This window comes from Vollenhovia emeryi, unplaced genomic scaffold, assembly GCF_000949405.1.
Source record: "Vollenhovia emeryi isolate VEMERY1.0 unplaced genomic scaffold, V.emery_V1.0 DF939144.1, whole genome shotgun sequence".
Classification (NCBI taxonomy): Eukaryota; Metazoa; Arthropoda; class Insecta; order Hymenoptera; family Formicidae; genus Vollenhovia; species Vollenhovia emeryi.
In genome coordinates this window covers 1,991,294-2,011,456 of record NW_011967222.1, presented here as the reverse complement: position 1 = coordinate 2,011,456, position 20,163 = coordinate 1,991,294, and the positions used below count along the sequence as shown (strand labels likewise).

The 20,163-nt window shown below is 45.7% G+C and overlaps 3 protein-coding genes across 4 annotated transcripts; 2 read left to right on the top strand and 1 right to left on the bottom strand.

The window, feature by feature from the left end:
• Nucleotides 1-895: 895 nt before the first annotated feature.
• Nucleotides 896-4,970, bottom strand: LOC105566578 (60S ribosomal protein L18). Its single transcript, XM_012020693.1, has 4 exons — nt 4,653-4,970; nt 4,427-4,513; nt 2,320-2,526; nt 896-1,259 (listed from the first exon to the last, which is right to left on the bottom strand). The coding sequence occupies exons 1-4, from the start codon at nt 4,653-4,655 to the stop codon at nt 990-992; spliced, it is 567 nt and encodes a 188-aa protein (XP_011876083.1). The 5' UTR covers nt 4,656-4,970; the 3' UTR covers nt 896-989.
• Nucleotides 4,970-6,539, top strand: LOC105566614 (J domain-containing protein CG6693). Its single transcript, XM_012020757.1, has 3 exons — nt 4,970-5,063; nt 5,190-5,504; nt 6,325-6,539. Exons 1-3 carry the CDS (start codon nt 4,970-4,972, stop codon nt 6,537-6,539), a joined length of 624 nt encoding a protein of 207 aa, XP_011876147.1.
• A 643-nt stretch (nt 6,540-7,182) lies between these two features.
• LOC105566579 lies at nt 7,183-13,014 on the top strand. 2 transcript variants are annotated; one of them, XM_012020695.1, is made up of 3 exons: nt 7,183-8,516; nt 8,550-9,742; nt 12,934-13,014. In XM_012020695.1, exons 1-2 carry the CDS (start codon nt 7,447-7,449, stop codon nt 9,439-9,441), a joined length of 1,962 nt encoding a protein of 653 aa, XP_011876085.1. In that variant the 5' UTR covers nt 7,183-7,446; the 3' UTR covers nt 9,442-9,742; nt 12,934-13,014. The 2 variants fall into 2 exon arrangements, with proteins under 2 accessions (XP_011876085.1, XP_011876084.1); XM_012020694.1 differs by having other exon boundaries at nt 7,186-9,742.
• Nucleotides 13,015-20,163: the final 7,149 nt, after the last annotated feature.

Sequence of the window (20,163 nt, the reverse complement as noted above, 5' to 3'; positions counted from 1 at the left end):
CCGCGCCGCCGGCCGTTCTCGTGCACCGGCAAACCGTCGTCGTCACCGCCGCCGCCGCCGCCGCTAGCAAGCTCCGCTCGCTTCCCGGTGCGCCGCGCTGACTATCGACGACGGGGCCAGCTGCCTGCCGTGACGACGCTGCGCACAGTCGCGCCGAACATACGACGGGGAGCCCCGAGGACACGGAGAACGAACCGATCGCGGCCGCTAAGATGGCGACTGATAGCGCCCGCAAGCAACCGCGCCTCGCCGCGCGGCGGGATGCGCGGGTACCTCGACCCGCCGCCAACTTCAGGCCGGCGGGGGGTCGATTGTTCCCGCGGAGTTCGATTCGAGTTGAAACGAGCGAGCGCGCGCGTCTGATCGCTCTTTCGTCGCGATTGTTGGCAAGCGAAATAACGTCTTTGTTGGTAATTTAAACATCTCCTTGCAACGTGTTAGTTATTCTTTAATTTTATATGTAACGTTTGACGCGTATTTACACGTTAGTAGAAATTAAAATGAAGAACGGCGAGCAATAGGTTTCGCGTGTTAATCCACAAACTGAATGTGCACACGTTTAGCGACCGACGCGGATCATTGGCCGCGTTAAGCGGAAAAAAAAGTTGCTTTCCAACTGCTGTAACGATCTGCCGGCGCGTGCTTTTAATTATGGCAGAATCTAAGAGCACACTCCAGTCAAATCTACAAATTTTACAAGTATTGCGACGTAGCTTCTTCCGCTGAACGCGCCGTGCTGTCCCCATTGTCCATCAGATATCGAATGTAGCGATGCATATGCGGCAACCGCCAACACAAACGAACGGAAACAACACCGTGTAAATCCCGAAGACGGAAGCTTCTAAACTAGAACATTCAGAAGTGTGCGATACTACGAGAAAAGGAGAACAGGACGTTGTGGTGAAGCTAGTTTATTTTTCACTTAACCAAATGAGAAAAAAAGGATTACACCCGACGGGACAATCCGTCGGATGCGCGTTGTATCAAACTTATTTTTTATAACCGCAGCTGCGCCTACGGCCTCTGGCCCGCTCAAACTTTCGGCCTTTCGACCTGACATATGGCTTCGAGTGCGAGTGGGGCACGCCGGGCGCCAGGCCGAAGTGCTTGACGCTCTCGCGAGCGTTGCGCGGTCCTTGCATCAGGACCGTACGCTTTCCGGTCGGGGCGCGCAACGCCAGCTGATCGAATGTGATAATCTCGCCGCCGGCCTTCAAGATGCGTGCCCTGGCCTTCTCGGTTACGCGTAAAGCGCACACCTAAAAAAATAATACAAAAAAAGTTGTCACACGATGTAACACGAATCTAAAGCCAGCGGCACACGACGCTTTTTTTGCTCGCGCGCATCTTCGCTGGCTAGCGAAAGCCAATCAGGATTCCACGCGATACACTGAAAAAACAGGCTTGGTTATAATAATTCAAGCTTGGTTGACGTTACCTAGGTCTATGGTGAGATAGTTTCAACTAAACGCACAGGTCGTTATGATAAAAGTTGGTTGGAAGTTGAAACATTGCAGAATTTAGTTGGCTCCACTAAATGCAAAATTTACTCTTTCAAAGTGTTCACAATTACATATTACCAAACGTTTTGCTGTTAATGTCAAATTCAGTAATGATCGAATTTTTCGAAAATGTATTACTACATGCACCTCGCAAGTTTATCTAGAATTTTTCTTCAGTGTAGGTGAGATGAGTTTAAGAGAAGCAATAGTGTTTAAAAGTCTCTTCTTGAATTTAATATAAAAGAATTCATTGTCTATTGAACCTTATTGATCAAGTCTCATTTTGACTTGCATAGTTGGCAAAGAACTACCTTAAGATTGCATCCTGATTGGCTCTCATCAGCTAGCGAAGATGCACGCAAGTAAACCAGCAAGCAAAAAAGTATCGTGTGCCGCTGTCTTAACAGTACCATTTCATTTGTCGCACAAGTTTTTTAAGCGCGTTGATTAGGCACAGAACAGTAAGATTCTCGAGCATCTACACATTGTCCATCCAGCCAATTAACCATACAACTTTACATGCTATTCCCCCCCCCTTCCATGTCTATAAGTTCTATGCAATTAACACACTTAAAATGTAGCATGACAAATGAAAGTCCAGTCTTAAGCCAGTGGCACACGATGCTTTTTTGTCGACTGGTTTACTCGCGCGCACCTTTGCTGGCTAGTGAGAGCCAATCAGGATTCCACGTGATAGGTCAGATTAGTTAAGATTGCGTCCTGATTGGGTTGCACCAGCTAGTAAAGGTGCACGCAGGCAAACCAGCAAGCAAAAAAGCTGCTGGCTTTAGGCGTCAGAGCGCCAATAGTCGTTTACCGTCAATTTTGGGATCTCGAAGATCCTGGCATCGTCAGTGACGGTGCCGACAATTACGGCGATGCAACTCGCCCTCCCAGGTTTCTTCATAAAACGGACCACGCGCGCCAACGAGATCGGTGGTCGATGTATCTTACTCATAAACAAGCGTTTAAGGATTATTTTGTTGAACTTCGAATTTGTTCTTCTCGCCAAGAACCGGTACAGCTGCAACAAAGCGTCCGTTATTCAACTGCGATTCCAAGCCCCCAAGTTCTCAACCTGCGGTCTTTTTGGGGACCTGACGAAAATGCACAATTCACCACAAACTCGTACGAAGAAATTCATCGCAGAAAATATGTACAAGCGTCCCGTGAACATTCTATCAAGTTTTAATCTTATAAGAGAAGCGGCACGATTAAAAGGTTCGAGAACCATGACCTAGTTTGCATCGTGCGCTTGATGCGCGTATCAAATGCAGGGTGTCCAGCAAACTCTGTGAAAACAATTCCTTGACTTTTTCAGGTTTTTTTTCCAGGAGTCGGAATTAATTTTTCCCTGACCGTTTAGTGTAACTTTTTTCACGATGCATAATTTGCGTACATCTGTACGGTAAATCAAGTAAATGTTAAACGACGAAGTCCTTGAAATATTTTTCTCGGGGAAACAAAAGTCCGGGATTTGAAAAGATAAAAATTTAAATTAAAGCAATTATACCATCTATGTATACAAAGTGCAATAGAAACGAACATATCGTTACAAATCGGTCGAACCATTTGTGATACTGTACGTAATCATATATGCTTTCATTTTGCTCAAGTGCATTTTGTCTGCAACTTACTAGATAGTAACTTACTTAGATAATACCGTAATTCATCTCTTTTTAGTTTTGTCTCAGTTGATCACATCGAAATAAAATAACACGACGATGAAAATATAAATTATCGACCACGCTTATAAATAAATTGACGTCTAGCAAGTCAGAAAATTAGCGTACTGAGAGCTAGAGAAAAATTTATTTTCTAAAAACTTTAAATTATTCAGAAAAAATGTGAAACAATGTAAAAAATCCAGATAAATCGTAAAATTCCCTGACTTTTCCCAGTTTTCCAGATTTCCCTGAACACTGGACACCCAGAAATGGCATATTTGAAGTGATCAGCCAATCACTAAGGCCCAGCTTTACCAAACGTCGTTTAACTTTAATCTTGGTTGAATTCACGCTTGTCTCTTTCTAAAGTAACAGTTGGAAAGAGACAAAGAACGAATTAAGCTTAAGGTTAAGCGACGTCGATGGAACCGGGCCTAAGGGCTAGTTTCACAAACGTTGGTTAACTGTTAACCCGAGTTAACAGTATCGACTCCGTATCTTTTTCTATCTTGTTGCCTGAGAAGCGCGAAAGAACCAATTAACTTTTGGTTGGCAGTTAACCGACATCCGTGAAACTGGCCTTAAATAAATTTACTAGCCATTTACTACTCATTACTATTCGACACGCGTATCAAGCGCACGATGTAAACTAGGTCTACGATTATACAGGATTATTCGGAACATCATGTATCAACTATAATAATCGCCCTTCTATGTTGCAAATAAGCGAGATAGGATAGTTGACACGAGCGTTTCTCTAGCGAACTTTCAAATTGGATCAGACCCATGCGAGGCCTGACACAGAGTGCAGCTCGCAATCTTGAAAAGTGAGGTAGACAAATCGCCAAATCTCACTCGATCTCACTCGATTGACGAAGGTAAGACTCGAAGAGAGGTGCGACGCGAAACTCTTCACACGTAGCCACACGTGAAAACTAACCTCAATGAGACACAGTCACGAGGGACAGGCGTGCGGTATTTCTTAAATTCCGAGTAGAACGGAATCGAAAATCTCCAAGTGACACTTGGACGTGCAATCTGCTTCGCGAGATCGCACTCGCTGGCGAAAGATACGAAAAGGCTCGTCTAGACAAGGCGTAAGGCGCGAGCACAGGCGCAAGGGGATTTTTCCCGATCGTCGGGTCGTGGCGCAGCGGCGCAAGCGAAATAAACTAATTTTATTACCAACGCCTACGCCTGAGCTCTTGCGCCTTACGCCTTGTCGCGTAGACGAGGCTAAAGGCAACGGGCGCTTACCTTTACAAGTAGTCGTAAATAGACATCTTGGGACTTTGGCTCGGTCCTCCGAACCTTCCGATCGTGCTTATGGTTTATGTCGATACCCTGCGAAGAGAAATACCCATCATTAATCGAGACCAAACAATTCAATACCTTACGGTCACGTTCGTTTATCGCGATCGACGAGCGGCGGCGTAATATTGCCCGATTTCTCAGCGGAATCGGATACCACAGCACCTCTTACCATTTTGACAAACCGGAAAAGAAACCGAGAGACCACGCGAGAAGAAGTCGTGCGGCCGGAAACGATAGAGGACGCGGCCGCTGCTCTCTCAGCGGGGCGACGCGGTCGGTACGTAACGTGGGCGCTGTTACCGACGGAGAGCTCGTCCCGTCGGTGCGCCGGGGCGTAGATGGCGCCCGCGGCGGCTCGCGTCAATTTGAACGGTGAAATGTGGCGGGCGGGCAGCAGCTGACCGCGTCGGTTGTCAAATCGTTCGTTCCGTACCTCCGGCCCGCGGAAACTAAAATTTCCAGTATCCTCTTGGAAGACCCGGCAGCATGGCGAGCCTACTGGACCTGTGCGAGCAGTACTTCGGCGCCCGTAACTTCTACGACGTGTTAAAAATATCGAGGACCGCGAACGACAAGCAAGGTGAGCGAGCGCTGGTGGGCCGCGCGGCTAACCTCTTCGCTCGCTGTGACTTTCGCACTTTTTTATTGTACAACACCGCTCGCTACTTTTTATTGTAACAATACCGCTCGTTACTTTTGCCACCAGTTAAGAAGGCTTATCACAAGCTGTCGCTGCTCGTGCATCCGGATCGCGTCGAGGAGGCCATCAAGGTGGAGGCGACGGAGAAGTTCAAGGTACTCGGCAGAATACACTCGATCCTCAGTGACACGGAGAAGCGCAAGATTTACGATGAGTCCGGCGAGTACGACGAAGAGAGCGAGGAGGTCGTGATGCGCAACTGGGCGGATTACTGGCGGTCCTTGTTCAAACAAATCACCGTTGAAGACATCAATAATTACGAGAAGAATTACAAGGGTTCGGAGACTGAGATCAAGGATCTCAAGAGAGCGTACACGGACAGTGAGTTGTTTTTTTTACAGATAATCCTTGGAGACTCTCGATTCTTCTCGAACTCGCTGATTGTCTCGAAGATGATTTTATTGGCGCAAATAGGAGCCGATACATTTCTGTTAAAGAGATAAGTCTTTTCGTACAGATAATCCTTAGAAGATCTCAATTCTTCTTGAACTCGTTGATTAGCTCGAAGATCATTGGTGCAAATAAGAACTGGTACATTTCTGTAAAGAAAGAGAAGTCTTTTTTTGTACAGCTAATCCTTTGAAGCTCTCAATTCTTCTCGAACTCGTTTATCGCCCCAAGGAAAATAAAAAGTCAATATGATGTCAATTTGATGTCGCATTGACCAAGTTTATGTCATATTTTGGTCAATATGACATCAAATTGACGTCACCGTAACTTTTCATATTTCCTCGGGTCGAAGATAATTGGCGCAAATAAGAGCCGATACATTTCTGTAAAGAGAAAAGTCTTTTTCGCACAGATAATCCATAGAAACTCCCAATTCTTCTCGAACTCGTTGATTATCTGGAAGACAATTTTATTGGCGCAAATTAGAGCCGATAAAATTATCTTCCAAATAATCAACGAGTTCGAAAAGATACATTTCTGTAAAGAGAGAAGTCTATTTTTGTGCAGATAATCCTTTGAAACTCTCAATTCTTTTCGAACTCGTTGATTATCCGGAAGATAATTTTATTGGCGCAAAAATAAGAGCCGATACAGATTGTTTAAAACCAATCGAAATTAGAGCCATTTTTTTATATCGCACGTATATCAACTAATATACATTTTATTTATATATATTTATATTTTTTTAAAGGTAAGGGAGATATGGACTATATTTTGGAAGCTGTTCCATTTACAAACTGTGATGAAGAACCTAGACTGCATGCCATAATTGAAGATCTAATAGAGAGAGGCGAGGTCCCCGAATATACGTCTTTCACTAATGAAAATGATAAGAAAAAGCAGCGCAGGAAAAGAAAGGTGAGGTATCAAGTTCCCTTTGTACAGCCCAGTGTGAAACTGTGTTGAAAGGACTGCGAGAAAAGAGCCTCTGAAACTGCGGTAAGGCGCAAAAGATCAAGTGGATGTAAAAATAGCATTCCATCTTCCAAATTTTTATGTAATTGAAACAGCCTTGACTCTTCGAAGGGTTTGGAATTCCTGATGCGTTTGCAAAATGTACCTTTTGCAAATCCTATTGTCTCTCATCACCGAATCTATAGTTTGCCCCTGCAATATTTTTCGAATGTTTAAGAGCCCTGTTTCAGTAATTTTTTTATTTTGTTGACATTAAATGAAATCGCAATGGCTACTCTTAATTCGATTGCGTGTTTCTGTTGCATTTCTATTGATTTTGAAGCTTTCTATAGCATTCAAACGAAAAAAAAGAATTGCTGAAACTTAGGATGTAAGAGAAACACTGTTGCGAAATGTTGTTTCGTCCTACGTGGCGATTTGTCGCGCGTTCACCACTCCGTGTATCGATCCCCGACCGCGATCGACCGCGTGCAATAGTACCGCGAATTTTAAATCACGTTAGCACATTCTTGCTAAATGTCACTTCAACAGTCTTTTAACGCCCCGCGCCGCTCTATTTTCAACCTTCTCTATTTTTACCGATCGGCTGTATAGCTTGACGGGTGGAAGGTAGTAGGAGAAATAGAAGCACCGCTAGGAGGGGAAGGTCTAGTAAATAAGTAACCTACGAATGCGAGAACTGCTTCAGTCCGCGTTACAATTAGTTCGACCGTTTACCGTTAATCATAACAGCTCGCACGAAAAATCCCTCGCGCGATGACCGTCGCACTTCGTTCCGTCTGATCGTCGAAATGAGTACAACGCAGGCCTGTTTCCTTCACGACGTTCGTCCACACCATTAATCGCAACGAAACTGCATCGTTTCGCCCTGTAATCCCTTTGCACGTCAGTTCAAGAGATGGATAGTGCCGCAACTTTAGTGTTATTCGGCCTGCTGATCGCGTTCGCCGGCGATGCCGCGGCATCGTGCAGGAAGATGGCGAACGAGGAGATGCTGGAGTACTTCTGCGAGGGCGGCCAGCCCGCTGATTTGGCCACCGTGCCCGAGACAACCGAGAAATTGCGGATCATCAGGATGCCGCTCGGCCGAATAACCGCCGACACGTTCGCGAGATTCGGCAGGAACCTTTGGGTGCTGAGCTGCTCGCACTGCGAGATCACAGACATCGATGCGGACGGCTTTCGGCGCCTCGCCAGTCTTCAGCAGCTCAGCTTGGACAGCAACCGCCTGACGACCGTTCGAGCGTCGTGGTTCGAAGGCCTCAACTACCTGACGTATCTCGATCTCAACTACAACGACATACGTGACATCGAGGACGGCGTCTACAAGAATCTACCCAGTCTCGTGGACCTGAGGGTCTCGGGGAACCGACTGCGATGCCTGAATCTCGACGAGATGTCACGCTTGAGGGAGCTGAAGCGTATGTTCCTCAGCGAGAACTCCGACTTCGCCTGCCCGCACGCCGTCAGCAAATTCCTCGAGAATCAGGGCGTTGCCTTCGAGCAAGACCCCGAGTGGAGGAGACTCGCCAGTGACACGATCGACGTTCACGTCCCGCCGAGCGTGCAGGAGGGCAGGGAAACCGTGCCGGCGCATCGCGAGAGGTTGCACCCCGACAGGAGGCCACCTCCGGAGGAGTCGGAAGTACCTTACGGGACGAGAGACAGGATGTTTCATCCGGACCATGCGGAGGCGCATCGCCCGCGCCACAGGAAACCGACGACCACGACCACTGTGCGGCCCAAACAGGAGGAATTTCCCGTGCCGCGAGTGGAACCGAGATTTCCGGACGCGCAACCCCCGCACGCACCGTCGGAGTCGTCGCATCAGGTAGTGTCTTACCCGTACCCAACGCCGGAAACGCCGCCCCCGGAAGACATCAGGTTGTCGAGAATCGATGAGTCATCGCGAGCGGAGCACACCTTGACGTATCCGTCGTATCCAACACGCGAGACGACGCCCCACTGGTCATATCCAACGCGCGAGACGACGCCCCACTGGTCATATCCAACGCGCGAGACGACGCCCCACTGGTCATATCCAACGCCGGAGAGATCTCGAGTACCGCCCGTGACGTCGTTGTCGGAGGACACCAGGGTAGCGGGAACCGACAGGCCGCCGCAAGCGGAACGCATGCTTACGTACCCGCCGTACATTCCAACGCGCGAAACGATGCCCTATCCGTCGTATCCCACATCGGAGAGGTCGCGAGTATCAGGACCCTCGGACGACGAAACGACAGGAGAGTCCGGGCGACTACCGTCGCAGGCGGGAAACACCGTGACGTACCCGCTGTACGTCACTACGTCTGGCGGTCTGGAGAGAACGCCGCATGGGTCCATTCAAGTGACGCGCCCATCGTCCGGTAACTCGGACATGGTCACCCTCGGGACTTGGTCCACGGACGACTCGGTCGAGGCCGACCCGTCCTGGACGCGGGAACGTCACGGACAGTCTCGCCGTCCTCCCGCCGGCGGCGACGACGACAAGGCGATGTGGTCAACGAGAACGCCGTATTACGGACAAGACCCGAGTAAGATGATCGTCGAAGACTCGTCGTCCGAGACCGGCGACGACCTCTTCGTCGCCACGGATCGATCGCGGACCACGACGACACCCGACCTACATTACGTCAGACCCTCGCCACCGGAACTGATATACCCGCTGTCGACGGACGAGTTCTATCAAGCTCCGTATTACGAGTCGACGGTCACCGTGCATCCGCCGTTGCAGAATTATCAGGAGGGCGGCGTTCGCCCGATAGAGACGACGACGGACAAGCCACTTCCCGAATGCCCGGAGAATTCGGCACCGAACGCCCGACCGGCCGCCGCACTGCTGACGCTCGTCGTCGTCGCCGTCCTCGGTCGCGCCGTCGGGGAGAGGTTTTAGTCTCGAGCGCGCCTCCCTCGTCGTCCAATTCGGCAGGAGAGAATCCGAACTGAGCTCCCGCCGGTCCAAGGAACGCATCCGTACACCGTTGTGACCGGATGACCTGGACTTTGAATCGCGCGCATTTATATATTTAACATTGTAACGTCTCCTCATAGTCACCGAGTATTTCCCCCAAAGACGCTTCATAGGATTATTAACCAGACGCAGATAATTAGCGAGAGTCGAGATGGGTGGGACTTTCTCTTCGGGATCGAAAATCTCGTTCTCCGGAAACGGCAGAGCCAGCTAAACTTGATGCGTAGGTATCGTGTGCACGGAGGGGACTTTCTCTTACGATTTATCCTGAAAATTGTGTGATCGTGGGAACAACACTTTGAACAACTTTACAAGTTTTTGAAATTTTACCGTACATTTTACTAGTAAAAATGTATAATTACCAGTGAAATGTATGGTAAAATTTCAACAAACGCTCGTACAGTTCTTCGAAATACCGTGTTGTCCCACGATCACATGACTTTCAGGATAAATCGTAAGAGAAAATTCTCACCGTGTAGATATTAAAGGGATACTAGGAACGATTCAGTCTCACATCTCTGCACTTTATTGCCAAGTCCAGGCAACTCGTTGAAATGTTCATGTACACGAAAAGCTCTTTTCTAAGCTCGACCTTCGCGCTCGTGCTCAAAGTACATGCGAAACGCGAGTTCTGTAAACTTTTCCGATTGGCGCAAACCCATCGATTCGATACATCCCGATTTAATGTAAACCCAAAGAAAACCGAAAAGTCGTTGCTGAAGTTCAGCTACTACTAAACTTAGCGAGTCGTTTGATCTCGCGAGTCGAGCGCGGTTTCGTTTCTCGGAATCAAGACTCGGGGCGCGGCAACATGCAGCACAGTGAAACGTTTGCCAAGTAGAGAAGAGCGGCCGGGGCGGGCTGTGTCGGCGCGTCGTGTCGAGAAACGATTTTAATTGCAATTAAGCGGCGACTCCGGTCGTGGTAATGAAATAATTATTAAGTGTCATCGTCCAATCGCGCGCTCGGGCGTTACGTAACGACCTTGTGACGACTCGGCCGGCACCGCTCCGGCACAAACGCGTTAAATATACGCTCAAAGGCGTCGCTGTTGGGAGTCAAGTTCGCACGGCAGCTTCCGTCATTCCTCATGCAACAGGTGCATCTCCGCGGAGAATCCGCCGAGGTCGCTCTCGCGCCAGAGACTGAGGACGGAACGAGAAAGAGAGAGAGAGAACGCGTAGAAATCGTCGGGCGGCCTTGAATAAAGCGTTAATAAAGCGTCCCGTTATAACGAGAAGCGGCGTTTATCTCCATAAAATGATGTTCATCATCGGGCAAACGCATTTCCGCACGCATGTTTTCCCCAAGAGCCTCCCCCCTGGCTCGGTCGATCCGTGGAGGGAGCCTGAGGGCCGCGCAGTCAATTCCTCCGTGGGATTCCATACCGATGACACGATCGTGTTACATATTACTTCGCGCCGTTAGTGCTTCGATAGCTGTCAATTATTTAACGCCCATTTCCTTCGGCCGAGACACGTCGCGATATTCCGATCAATGTAGACCTCGGACCGCGCTGCAAGGCCGCGGTAAGGTTGGATCTACAATGGATACAGCAAGTTGCAAGCCGCAAGAAATCGACCAATCACGGCCAAATATGAGAAGAACAATCGACCGTCACTGGCCGATTTCTTGCGGCTTGCAACTTGCTGCGTAGATCCAGCCTGTGCCTGCGATGCTAGAACTTGGACCAGGTTCTAGCATCACGGGCACAGGCCTTAGGAAGACTGATGGCAGAGAACGATCCGTAAACGAAAGGGCCTGAGCAGAATGGCTGTCTTATATTCTTAAGTCACAAAACTGTTATTGTGTTACTTTAAGACAAAGATTTTAAACATGGAACGTTGTCTTAAGAGTACAAGACAGCCATATTCTACTCAGGCTCAAAATTCTCTTGTATACGACTGAAGTTTTTCTTTGCCTTGCCTTACGTCTACGACTCAGGACAGTCTAAGCTCTTACGGATCGTTCTCTGCCATCAGGTTCTCTGCCGAAGGTTCTCGCCTTCGATACTCGCGGGCAGATACGTGTGTTGACACGTTGACGGCCTCGCGGTTACTTGGCACGATCCGAGGGAGATCTGTCTCAAAATATTGTACTTGCGCAAAGAGCAGCGCTCTCCTCGTCCGAGTTGGAGCAATAATTCTGTTATCTCGCGATTGACGTGATTTTTGAGAAGCGACCGTGAGGCGGGAAAGTATTGTTTAGCCAAAGTGTATCTTGCTACTCGTCGCCCGCGCATTTTCGCGATCGGGAGAGTCGATGAATAAGATCCCTCGGCTCGTTACAACGACTGCCATTGACTCGGCATAAAGTAACGTAAGATCTTCGTTTTTAACCGCTGACGAATCTGCGGTCTCTCGCGACTCGCGGTACAGTCAGGATTCCGTGCGGCGTTGTGCAATGCACCAGCATTAGGCAGCCAGCGTTAGACGTACTTGCCAGAAATTATAAATAACGGAATTTCTTGTGCAGCGGATTATGGAGTAGGTCACGCGCGATACGAAGCGTCATCGACGCTTATGCTCCCCGGAGGTGGCCCGCGGCATTGCCGAAGGGGAAGCCGCGGAAACTTTGAAAAGCGCGAGTGTCTCGGATGCTGGACTCGCGACGCTCTGCGGTCTTAGGATCCGCGGTCTCGCGGTTCAAGTACACGGAGAGAAATTTTTTTCTTAAAATTTACCCGAATATCACGAAATCGTGGGATAAGATTTTGAAATTTCACCTTACATTTTACTCATAAAATGTATGGTGGAATTTCAAAACATTCTTCAAAATACCATATTGAAATTTTACTAGTGAAATGTATGGTAAAATTTCAACATGACATTTCGAAGAATGTTATGAAAGTTTTTCGAAATTTTACCGTACATTTTACTAGTAAAATTTCAAAATTCTTTGAGGTGCTGTCCCACGATTACATGATATTTTCAGGGTAAACTTTGTGAGAAAATTCTTTCTGTGTAGGCTCGATGCTGCAGACCGCGTACAGCGTCTTACGCTGATTCGTCCATCGGTAAAAGCGACGATCCCCTTGAAACGAAACTGCGCCGTTCCCCTGAAGGAGAAAGAAGAGATCCCCGCTTCTCGTCGCTCGGACGCGAAGTCGCGTGCGCCTAACACTATCGAGGGTCCGGTGGCGCGTGGCGCGTTTCGGAAATAGAAATACATGGAGTTCGCGTCTCTCGCTCCTGTTGCGAGGCTGCAATCAATCTCGTTAACAGAGAACGCGCTTGTGCGTCTCGCGCGAATCGACTGTTATCTATTCTGAAAAATCTATTCCTCACCGCGGCGAGTCTGGATCGAATTATCAATTTAGAACTAAACGCGCTGACTAAACTGCTCTCCAGTCCGACAGTAAACAGCGATCGACTTCTCGTGTTAATTGGTCCCGATCGGCTTCTCTGATTACAGTGGGCCAAGGAAGCGGCGGAAGCCGAACATCTGGAGAGGATGCTGAAGATCGAGAACGAGGAAAACGCAGCCACGAACGATCTCGCGCTGGTGATACAGAATCGCAATAAGGCTCGCGCCAATCAGTCGGACAGTTTCTTCGACTCTCTGATTGACAAGTACGCGAAGAAGGCCGAAAAACCAACGAAGAAGAAAGCTTCATCCTCAAAGGCAACCAAGAAGAAGACGTAGAGACGACCGGTCGTGTCGGGATTGCATCCACTTCGCGTCTTCGAAAGTTTTAACTTAAGTTTCAAAGCACGGACTCGCTGTAGATTTCCATAATGTCGAACGGTTGTGTTTAATTTTTGTATAAGGTCGATACGTTTACCAAGTCAAATGAATTAACCTGCATGGTCCAATATAAATGTCGTCAATTAAACACGCGTAATGCAAATTAAACCGCTATATCGAGTTTCTCATGGACAAGTGTGCACAACGGCGTAGATATATTGTACACTTTATATAAAAAAAACAAAAATGTCGCATTTTATGAGTTAACATAATAATACCCTCGAAACCAAGGTGCTTTTGTAATTATTTTCCATCTAATTGTAAGATATGAAATAGAAATAGAAAACTTTTTTAACATCTCCTTTTATAACTCTTTAAAAGGTCTAGTTTAGCTAAGGACGAAAAAGATCGAAGCCAAGAGGTAAGTATACCTTAGTATGATCAGCGGTATAGATCTGCTGAATTACATATGGAAAGTACCGTGACATAATTGAATGATAATTCTGAAAGTTGCTTTAGCTACACTCGCGAACGACTCTTTCTACTTACGTATGTAAAGTGCTTCCTAGGCACACATTTAAGTGTCCTGTGTTACAAATAAAAATAATACACGCCCATCCCTGCTGGAAATAATTATACAAAATTCTGCAAAAGAAAATTCAATATAACTGCCAGAATCTAAGAAATTTTACGAGTGATTTGAAGAATTGAAGAAAGAAATTTGAAAAGTGTGTTATAAAAATCAACATGAAAGTGGAAAACTAGGATTTGAACACTTTTGTTAATTTTTGTAATATTCTACAAGCAGATGTTTTAATTCTTTAAGATTTTGTTTCTCAAATTTTTGAAACTAGTAAAGTTTTGTACTAATTTTTACAAAATTGTACATTTTCGTGAAATACTACTTGCAATATTATTCTTGATTTGAGAACATTGTGATTTGTGGTACTATTTCGTAGATATTTTTACACAAAAATTAATGTTTCAACGAAGATATAAAAATTTCTATAAATTTCTATTTCAAGTAAATTTTTTGTAGTTATATAATAGAATTTTTTCCGCTAGGGATTTGCAAGAGAGGAAGTGTTACTCGCGATTAAAACAGAACCAGCAATTTAATGAACAATATGAATGTTAAGATATACGAGAATTTTCAAGACTTCTCATTTTTCCAGACAATTTTATTTAAAAAAGTCTTTATACAAAGAATATTTTGTAACGCGAATAGAAAAAGAGAAAAATGAAAGTACAATAGAATGGAAAAAGAGAGGTATTGAGAAAATTTGCTCACACAAACCAAGTGTTTTCTTTTATGTTAACTAGAAGCTTCTAAATTCATTCATTAGCATGACAAACGTAATGACAGCTGTGCAGGTTTCACATGAATAATCAGGCTTTGTATGATAATATCGAAAAGAGGTGTTCGTTGGAGCAATTTTATCATTTAATGTTACTTCGCTTGACCGCGCAGCTCTGTCATTTGTATTAGAATTTTCTTGAAACGTTCTAAGGCACCTCGAGATTGCGATTATTCATGTGAAACCTGTACAGTTTCACATGAATAATCGCAAAATTTCATGAAAGTCATAAATGCTGGGGAGACTCTTATTAATAGAATGTTGAATCAAAGCTTTCGTGATCTGAGCGATTAATCGGTACTGGCGTCATGCCACGTTTGCGATTTTCAAAACAACGTGCTTATAAACAAGGACTATTTGCCTTTCGGATATCGATGGAATCAATAACCTCTCTTTAAAATTAACTTTGCTACATTTTGAAAATATCTTGCCATGCCCGTCATTGGCAGTTTAAATTACTTCATGCACGTAATGTTTGATAATCCAGGCACGAAATGCCGCAAGAATAAAATAACGTTTACGTACTTAATTTTTAATCGTGTCAAGTTAATTATGGGGGATGAAAATATTATGTATTATTACATTATATATTTATTATTACATTATAATAGTATATGTATAGTATAATGCATTTGTATACGTATTCTTATATAAAATAATCCATTATATTATTTTATTTTATTTTTATTGTATGTACATATACATATATCAATGTATATAATGTGTTATACATGTATGTGTACATTTTATACATATAAAATAAATAGAGTTAAATAGGACCATTACGATATAAATCAGACGAGCGAGGTCCGAGCTAGATGTCGGTAGCCCAATAATTGTAATCTAAAATGTTAACTCATATGACATAATTATATAAAATAATTATGTTAAATAATTATATAAAATAATTATGTGAAAGCTGTAAATCTCTTCCACATCGATATCGTTGCGGAAAGGATCGGAAAGATTGCTGTAACTTCCGGAAGATTGCGCTAGAAGTATTTTCTCGTCTCATTTGCGATCTAACTTATCGCTGTACGGCAAAATAAACGTTTGAAAGTAAAATTAATTATACTGTTGTGATAAATGACGTTGATGCAATCAGTCACATGTAACAAATCTGAACAACACTTGATTAGATTAAATATTTCGCACGTGTTCCACAAAGTTAAACTATTTCGAACGTTTATCGTATCATCGATATTCGAAATGGCTAAATTTTGTAAAGTTTAAACAATATGCGCCGCACAAAGTCCTTGTTAGAAAGGTAGGAAGTTTTCTCTAACGTTTCAAAGTCAAGGGTTCATTTATATAAAAAGCCAGAATTTATAGTTATATTATTTAATTTGACGTTCGTGACGTTTTGCAGACAGCACGCGTTTTTGAAAGACGTCTACAACGTCCTTCGACGTCGTTCATACATGTACGTACTTTTTATTCCGTTTTATTTAAGATCGTATATTTAGATTCGCAGAATACGTTAAATGCTGTTAATAGATATTTAAAAATGCATTTTCAGCCCCGGCACTGTGCGCAAGTTCTTCGGCGGCCTAGGTGGCACTGTCATTAGTGTCACGGTCATCGATAAGCACGGGCGATGTGTCAGTCACACCGTTGGTCACACACAGCTCGTGAAGGATGGGCACGAAGGGAAGAGGCCGGGATGGCAAAAAGGAAAAGGGAGAGAAAGAGGGGCAAGACTCCTGCCGGGCGTCTGTTCTCTCTCGCTTGCGCGTCCCTCGTGTTTCGTGCGGCTCGAGCTGAAGATCATGGTGACCACGGTGTTATGGTGCTCTCAAATCGGTGTTGGTAGAGATGGTATGTATACACTAAGCAAGTGGTCGCCTCGCATGGTCAGTCTCGTGTTACGTCTGGGCTGGCCGGTGCGACAACACGGTGCACATCGGGTGACACAATTCCCAGTCAATACCCTTCCTTTTTACATGCGGTTTTATGCGCCGGGCGCGCACGTTGCCGTGGCATTTAACGGCGATTTTTATCATTTACCTTCAATCATACGCCGAGTGAAAAATGACGTCCCTCTTCGCGTTTATTGCGTATCGCGATAAATATCGCATCGATCCTCCGGTGGTCGAATTGGTAAAATATCTGTCCCAAACGGTCGGGAATTCCAAGATCTCGAAACTCGGCTGGAATGAGAAACTCTTCGCAATAAATTCCTTGTATTTGTAAAATGCTTTCTACCGTCAGAAATATTAAATTATTTATCAATTTAATAATGTACAATTGCGTACCTATAGCTTTGAGAAAGCTACGTTTAAAGATTGATTAAAGCCAACGGCACACGATACTATTTTCCCTACTGGATTGCTTACGAGAGCCAATCAGGATTTAGCTTTAAGTCACCTGATCTAAAACTCTGCATCCTAATGCGGGGTCTGCAATGCGAGTCTCAGAGTCGCAGTCGTAAGAATAAGGCCCGGTCTACAATGAGTTGTTAGTCAGAAGTCAGAACTATATGTCGGTCCTTTTTCTTCCACCCAGAAAGGAAAAGGATCAACATATAGTTCCGACTTCTGACTAACGACTAACGACTTATTGTAGACCGGGCCTAATCGACTGCAATCGGTCAATTCAATCAGACACATAAGAATTTGGCCAATCATAGTCGACTATTCTTAGGACTACGACTCTGAGACGTGCATCATAGGCCCTACATTATTGGTTCTCGTAATATGGAATCTAGAATGCAAGTCTCAGAGTCGTAGTCCTAAGAATAGTCGACTATGATTGGTCAATTCTTATGTGTCTGACTGAATTGACCGATTACAGTCGATTATTCTTACCACTGCGACTATGAGGTCCGGTTTCACCAACGTTGTTTAACTTGAAGCTTAGCTTAATTCGTTCTTTGTCTCTTCGCAACTGTTACTTTAGAAAGAGACAAGCATGAATTAAACTAAGATTAAAGTTAAGCGAAACCGTTTGGTGAAACCGGGCCTGAGACTCGCATCGTAGACCCCGCATATATAAGCAATCCAGTAGGAAAAATAGTATCGTGTGCCGTTGGCTTAATAATCGGCGAGTGGTTCAAAGGCATGAAGGCGAAACCTACGAAACTCACAGAAGCTATCGTTAAGCATTAAAATTCTGTCCGATAATCGAAAGTGTCAATATCTATTTATATTATGATCCTCATTTACAATTTTACATTATTCATATAATATGCTCGCTGTAATTATAATATATCGCGCATCCGTATTATTGAAAGTATAAATGGGAAATTTCAGACGTTAAATTAAAAGTTGAAAAACAATTCTGCAAGTCGAGAATCACAGACATAGTAAATATAGACTGAGCGTGCCATTGAATAAGCTGAAGCTTGTGAAGGGAGAGACAGAGAAGATTTAAGAAGACTACCTTTCTCTGTCTCACCGTCGTGACAAGGGATAATCACGCCTGTGTAGTACTGCGCAGGCACGATTCTTTTACGATGGTGTAAGGCAGAGAAAGAAAGTCTTCTTAAATCTTCTTTCTCTCTCTTCACAATCCTCAGCTTATTCAATGGAACGCTCAGTCTATATTTTCCATGTCTATGTCGAGAATATAAAATACGAATTGCACGTTCGTACGTGGCTTTCTTTTATTCAAGCCTGCACGGCGGCGTCCAATTATAACAGAAAATTCATTGCCACGTCTGTCTCGTTGAACTGGGACCAGTTGGTTCTGGGACAAACATTGGTTAAACATTGGCCAATATTTGGTTGTATTGAGCCAATGTTTAACCAAAGGTTGATCCATGCACTGTGCTCCTAGAGACCTTCCACCAAAACTTCGATCTAATAGAATTAAATTTATTCCACAAGAGAAAAATTGTCTCTCGAGCGATCGATTGCTTTCCCCGTTACCAGTTTTTCGACATACGTCTCGATAAAACCAACATCCATGAGACCTGACTCGCTCGGCAAACCGAGCCACCCGTTGTGCATTGAGATCGGCGCACACTTTGACGGAATCACGTACGGGCAATTATGGATATGTGGTGCAAACATAGGCAGCAAAGTGTAAACCATTATTATTTTTAGCCAGACATGTAATAGGAGGCCGGATCGAAGTTTACCAAAGAACGGTAACACAATAGCCGGCGAGAGTAACCGGGCTCGTATTTTTTCGCCCCATTAAGCTGGCAATTATATCGCGACCTGTTGGCGATTGTGGCAGAACGTTCTCGCAAGTCGTAACGCAACGGCAAGGCCCGTGGTCCGTCGAGAAAAACAGATGAATCGCGTTGTGCAAGAGGATAAGCGGTTTGCTGCATTAAGTAACAATCTGATTAGCGAGGCATCGAGCTCTCAGTCTCGGGGGATATTTCATTGTACGTTTATGGATCGATAAATCTGCCGATAAATCGCATTATCGGCGAGAGACTGACGGGATAAGTATGGAAATCTAAGACGACACCGTGGAGTCTGACATTTCGCGGGACTCTTTCAACCCGCGTTAAGGCCGAATCAGACTAGCAATTATCGACGTGGATTGGATTGCGATTGGCGATTGCCCTTTAGCCAATGAGAGTTGATTAAATCGCTGCTTTGCTCTCATTGGCTAAAGGACAATCGCCAATCGCCAATCCCAATCCAATCCGAGTCGGCAATCGCTAGTCTGATTCGGCCTTAACGCTAGATCGCCGGGCTCGTTCGCGCTTTGAAAAAAAAGCGCCTTTCGCAATGATCTGGCGTGGTCGCTGCTATTTAACGGCGATCACGAATAACAAGTGTAAAAAAAAGTTGACACGTCGACCACGTTTTCGCGGGTAAAAGCGTTGCGGAAAGACCGACTCGTAAATCATCGCGTCGCATGTGCGCGTTGAACGGAATCCTCTTCTCGTACGTCGTTCAGACCGCAGAAATGGGAAACGCATAATCGCGCAGGCATTTAAACTTGCGTTTGAAGCGGCGTAAAGTTCGTAACCTATTTCCGCTTCTCGCGCAGGAGGATCTACGATCTACTATCGAGTGTAGCGCCGAGTACGTCGACGACGCGCTAAGTCTCTCTCTCTCTCTCTCGCTGAGCGCGCAGAGAAAGTAGAGGAGGAAGCTGGCGAGCGCGCCGCGAAACAATGCTCCTATCTCTTCGCTCTCCTCTCGAGGATCGTTAAGATACGCGATGTACGCGATACACCCCCGCCGAAGGGACGGCGGGGGAACGAGAGAAGCTTCGCGGAAAGTGGAGGAACACCGTCTAAACATCGGGAACTATTCGCGCTCTGTCAACGCGCAGCGCGATTCTATTTCTAACCATTTCTAACCATCCGATCCCCGTCGTAAATCGAGAAGTGCAGCATCGCGCCGCGCGAGATTCACCCCATTGAATCCGAAAAGCAAGCGGCGGAGAGACGAGGAGGTGGCCGGAGGGGGCGAGGGGCAAAGCTGGCGGCAGGGTTGCGCTGGTGTGATAGAGCGAGACAAGACACTCTGTTGCACAAGGGACGGTGGAGCGAGGGGGAGACCGGTGGTTGTAGCCGAGAGACGGTAGTGGAGAAGGAGGAGGAGAAGGAGGAGAAGGAGGAGGAGGATGGTGTGGAGGAGAGCCGCGGGAGGAGGGAGGGGGAGAGCGACATTCCAGAAGGCGGCGGCGG

What these genes read in the sequence shown, in the direction of transcription:
- LOC105566614 (XM_012020757.1), top strand. Translation starts at nt 4,970, where the DNA reads ATGGCGAGCCTACTGGACCTGTGCGAGCAGTACTTCGGCGCCCGTAAC. An exon ending in GACCGCGAACGACAAGCAAG is followed by an intron (nt 5,064 to 5,189) that starts GTGAGCGAGCGC and finishes TTTTGCCACCAG; the next exon opens with TTAAGAAGGCTTATCACAAG. An exon ending in CAAGAGAGCGTACACGGACA is followed by an intron (nt 5,505 to 6,324) that starts GTGAGTTGTTTT and finishes ATTTTTTTAAAG; the next exon opens with GTAAGGGAGATATGGACTAT.
- LOC105566578 (XM_012020693.1), bottom strand. An exon ending in ATTTACGACTACTTGTAAAG is followed by an intron (nt 2,527 to 4,426) that starts GTAAGCGCCCGT and finishes GCTTTGTTGCAG; the next exon opens with CTGTACCGGTTCTTGGCGAG. An exon ending in TCGAGATCCCAAAATTGACG is followed by an intron (nt 1,260 to 2,319) that starts GTAAACGACTAT and finishes TTATTTTTTTAG; the next exon opens with GTGTGCGCTTTACGCGTAAC.
- LOC105566579 (XM_012020694.1), top strand. Translation starts at nt 7,447, where the DNA reads ATGGATAGTGCCGCAACTTTAGTGTTATTCGGCCTGCTGATCGCGTTC.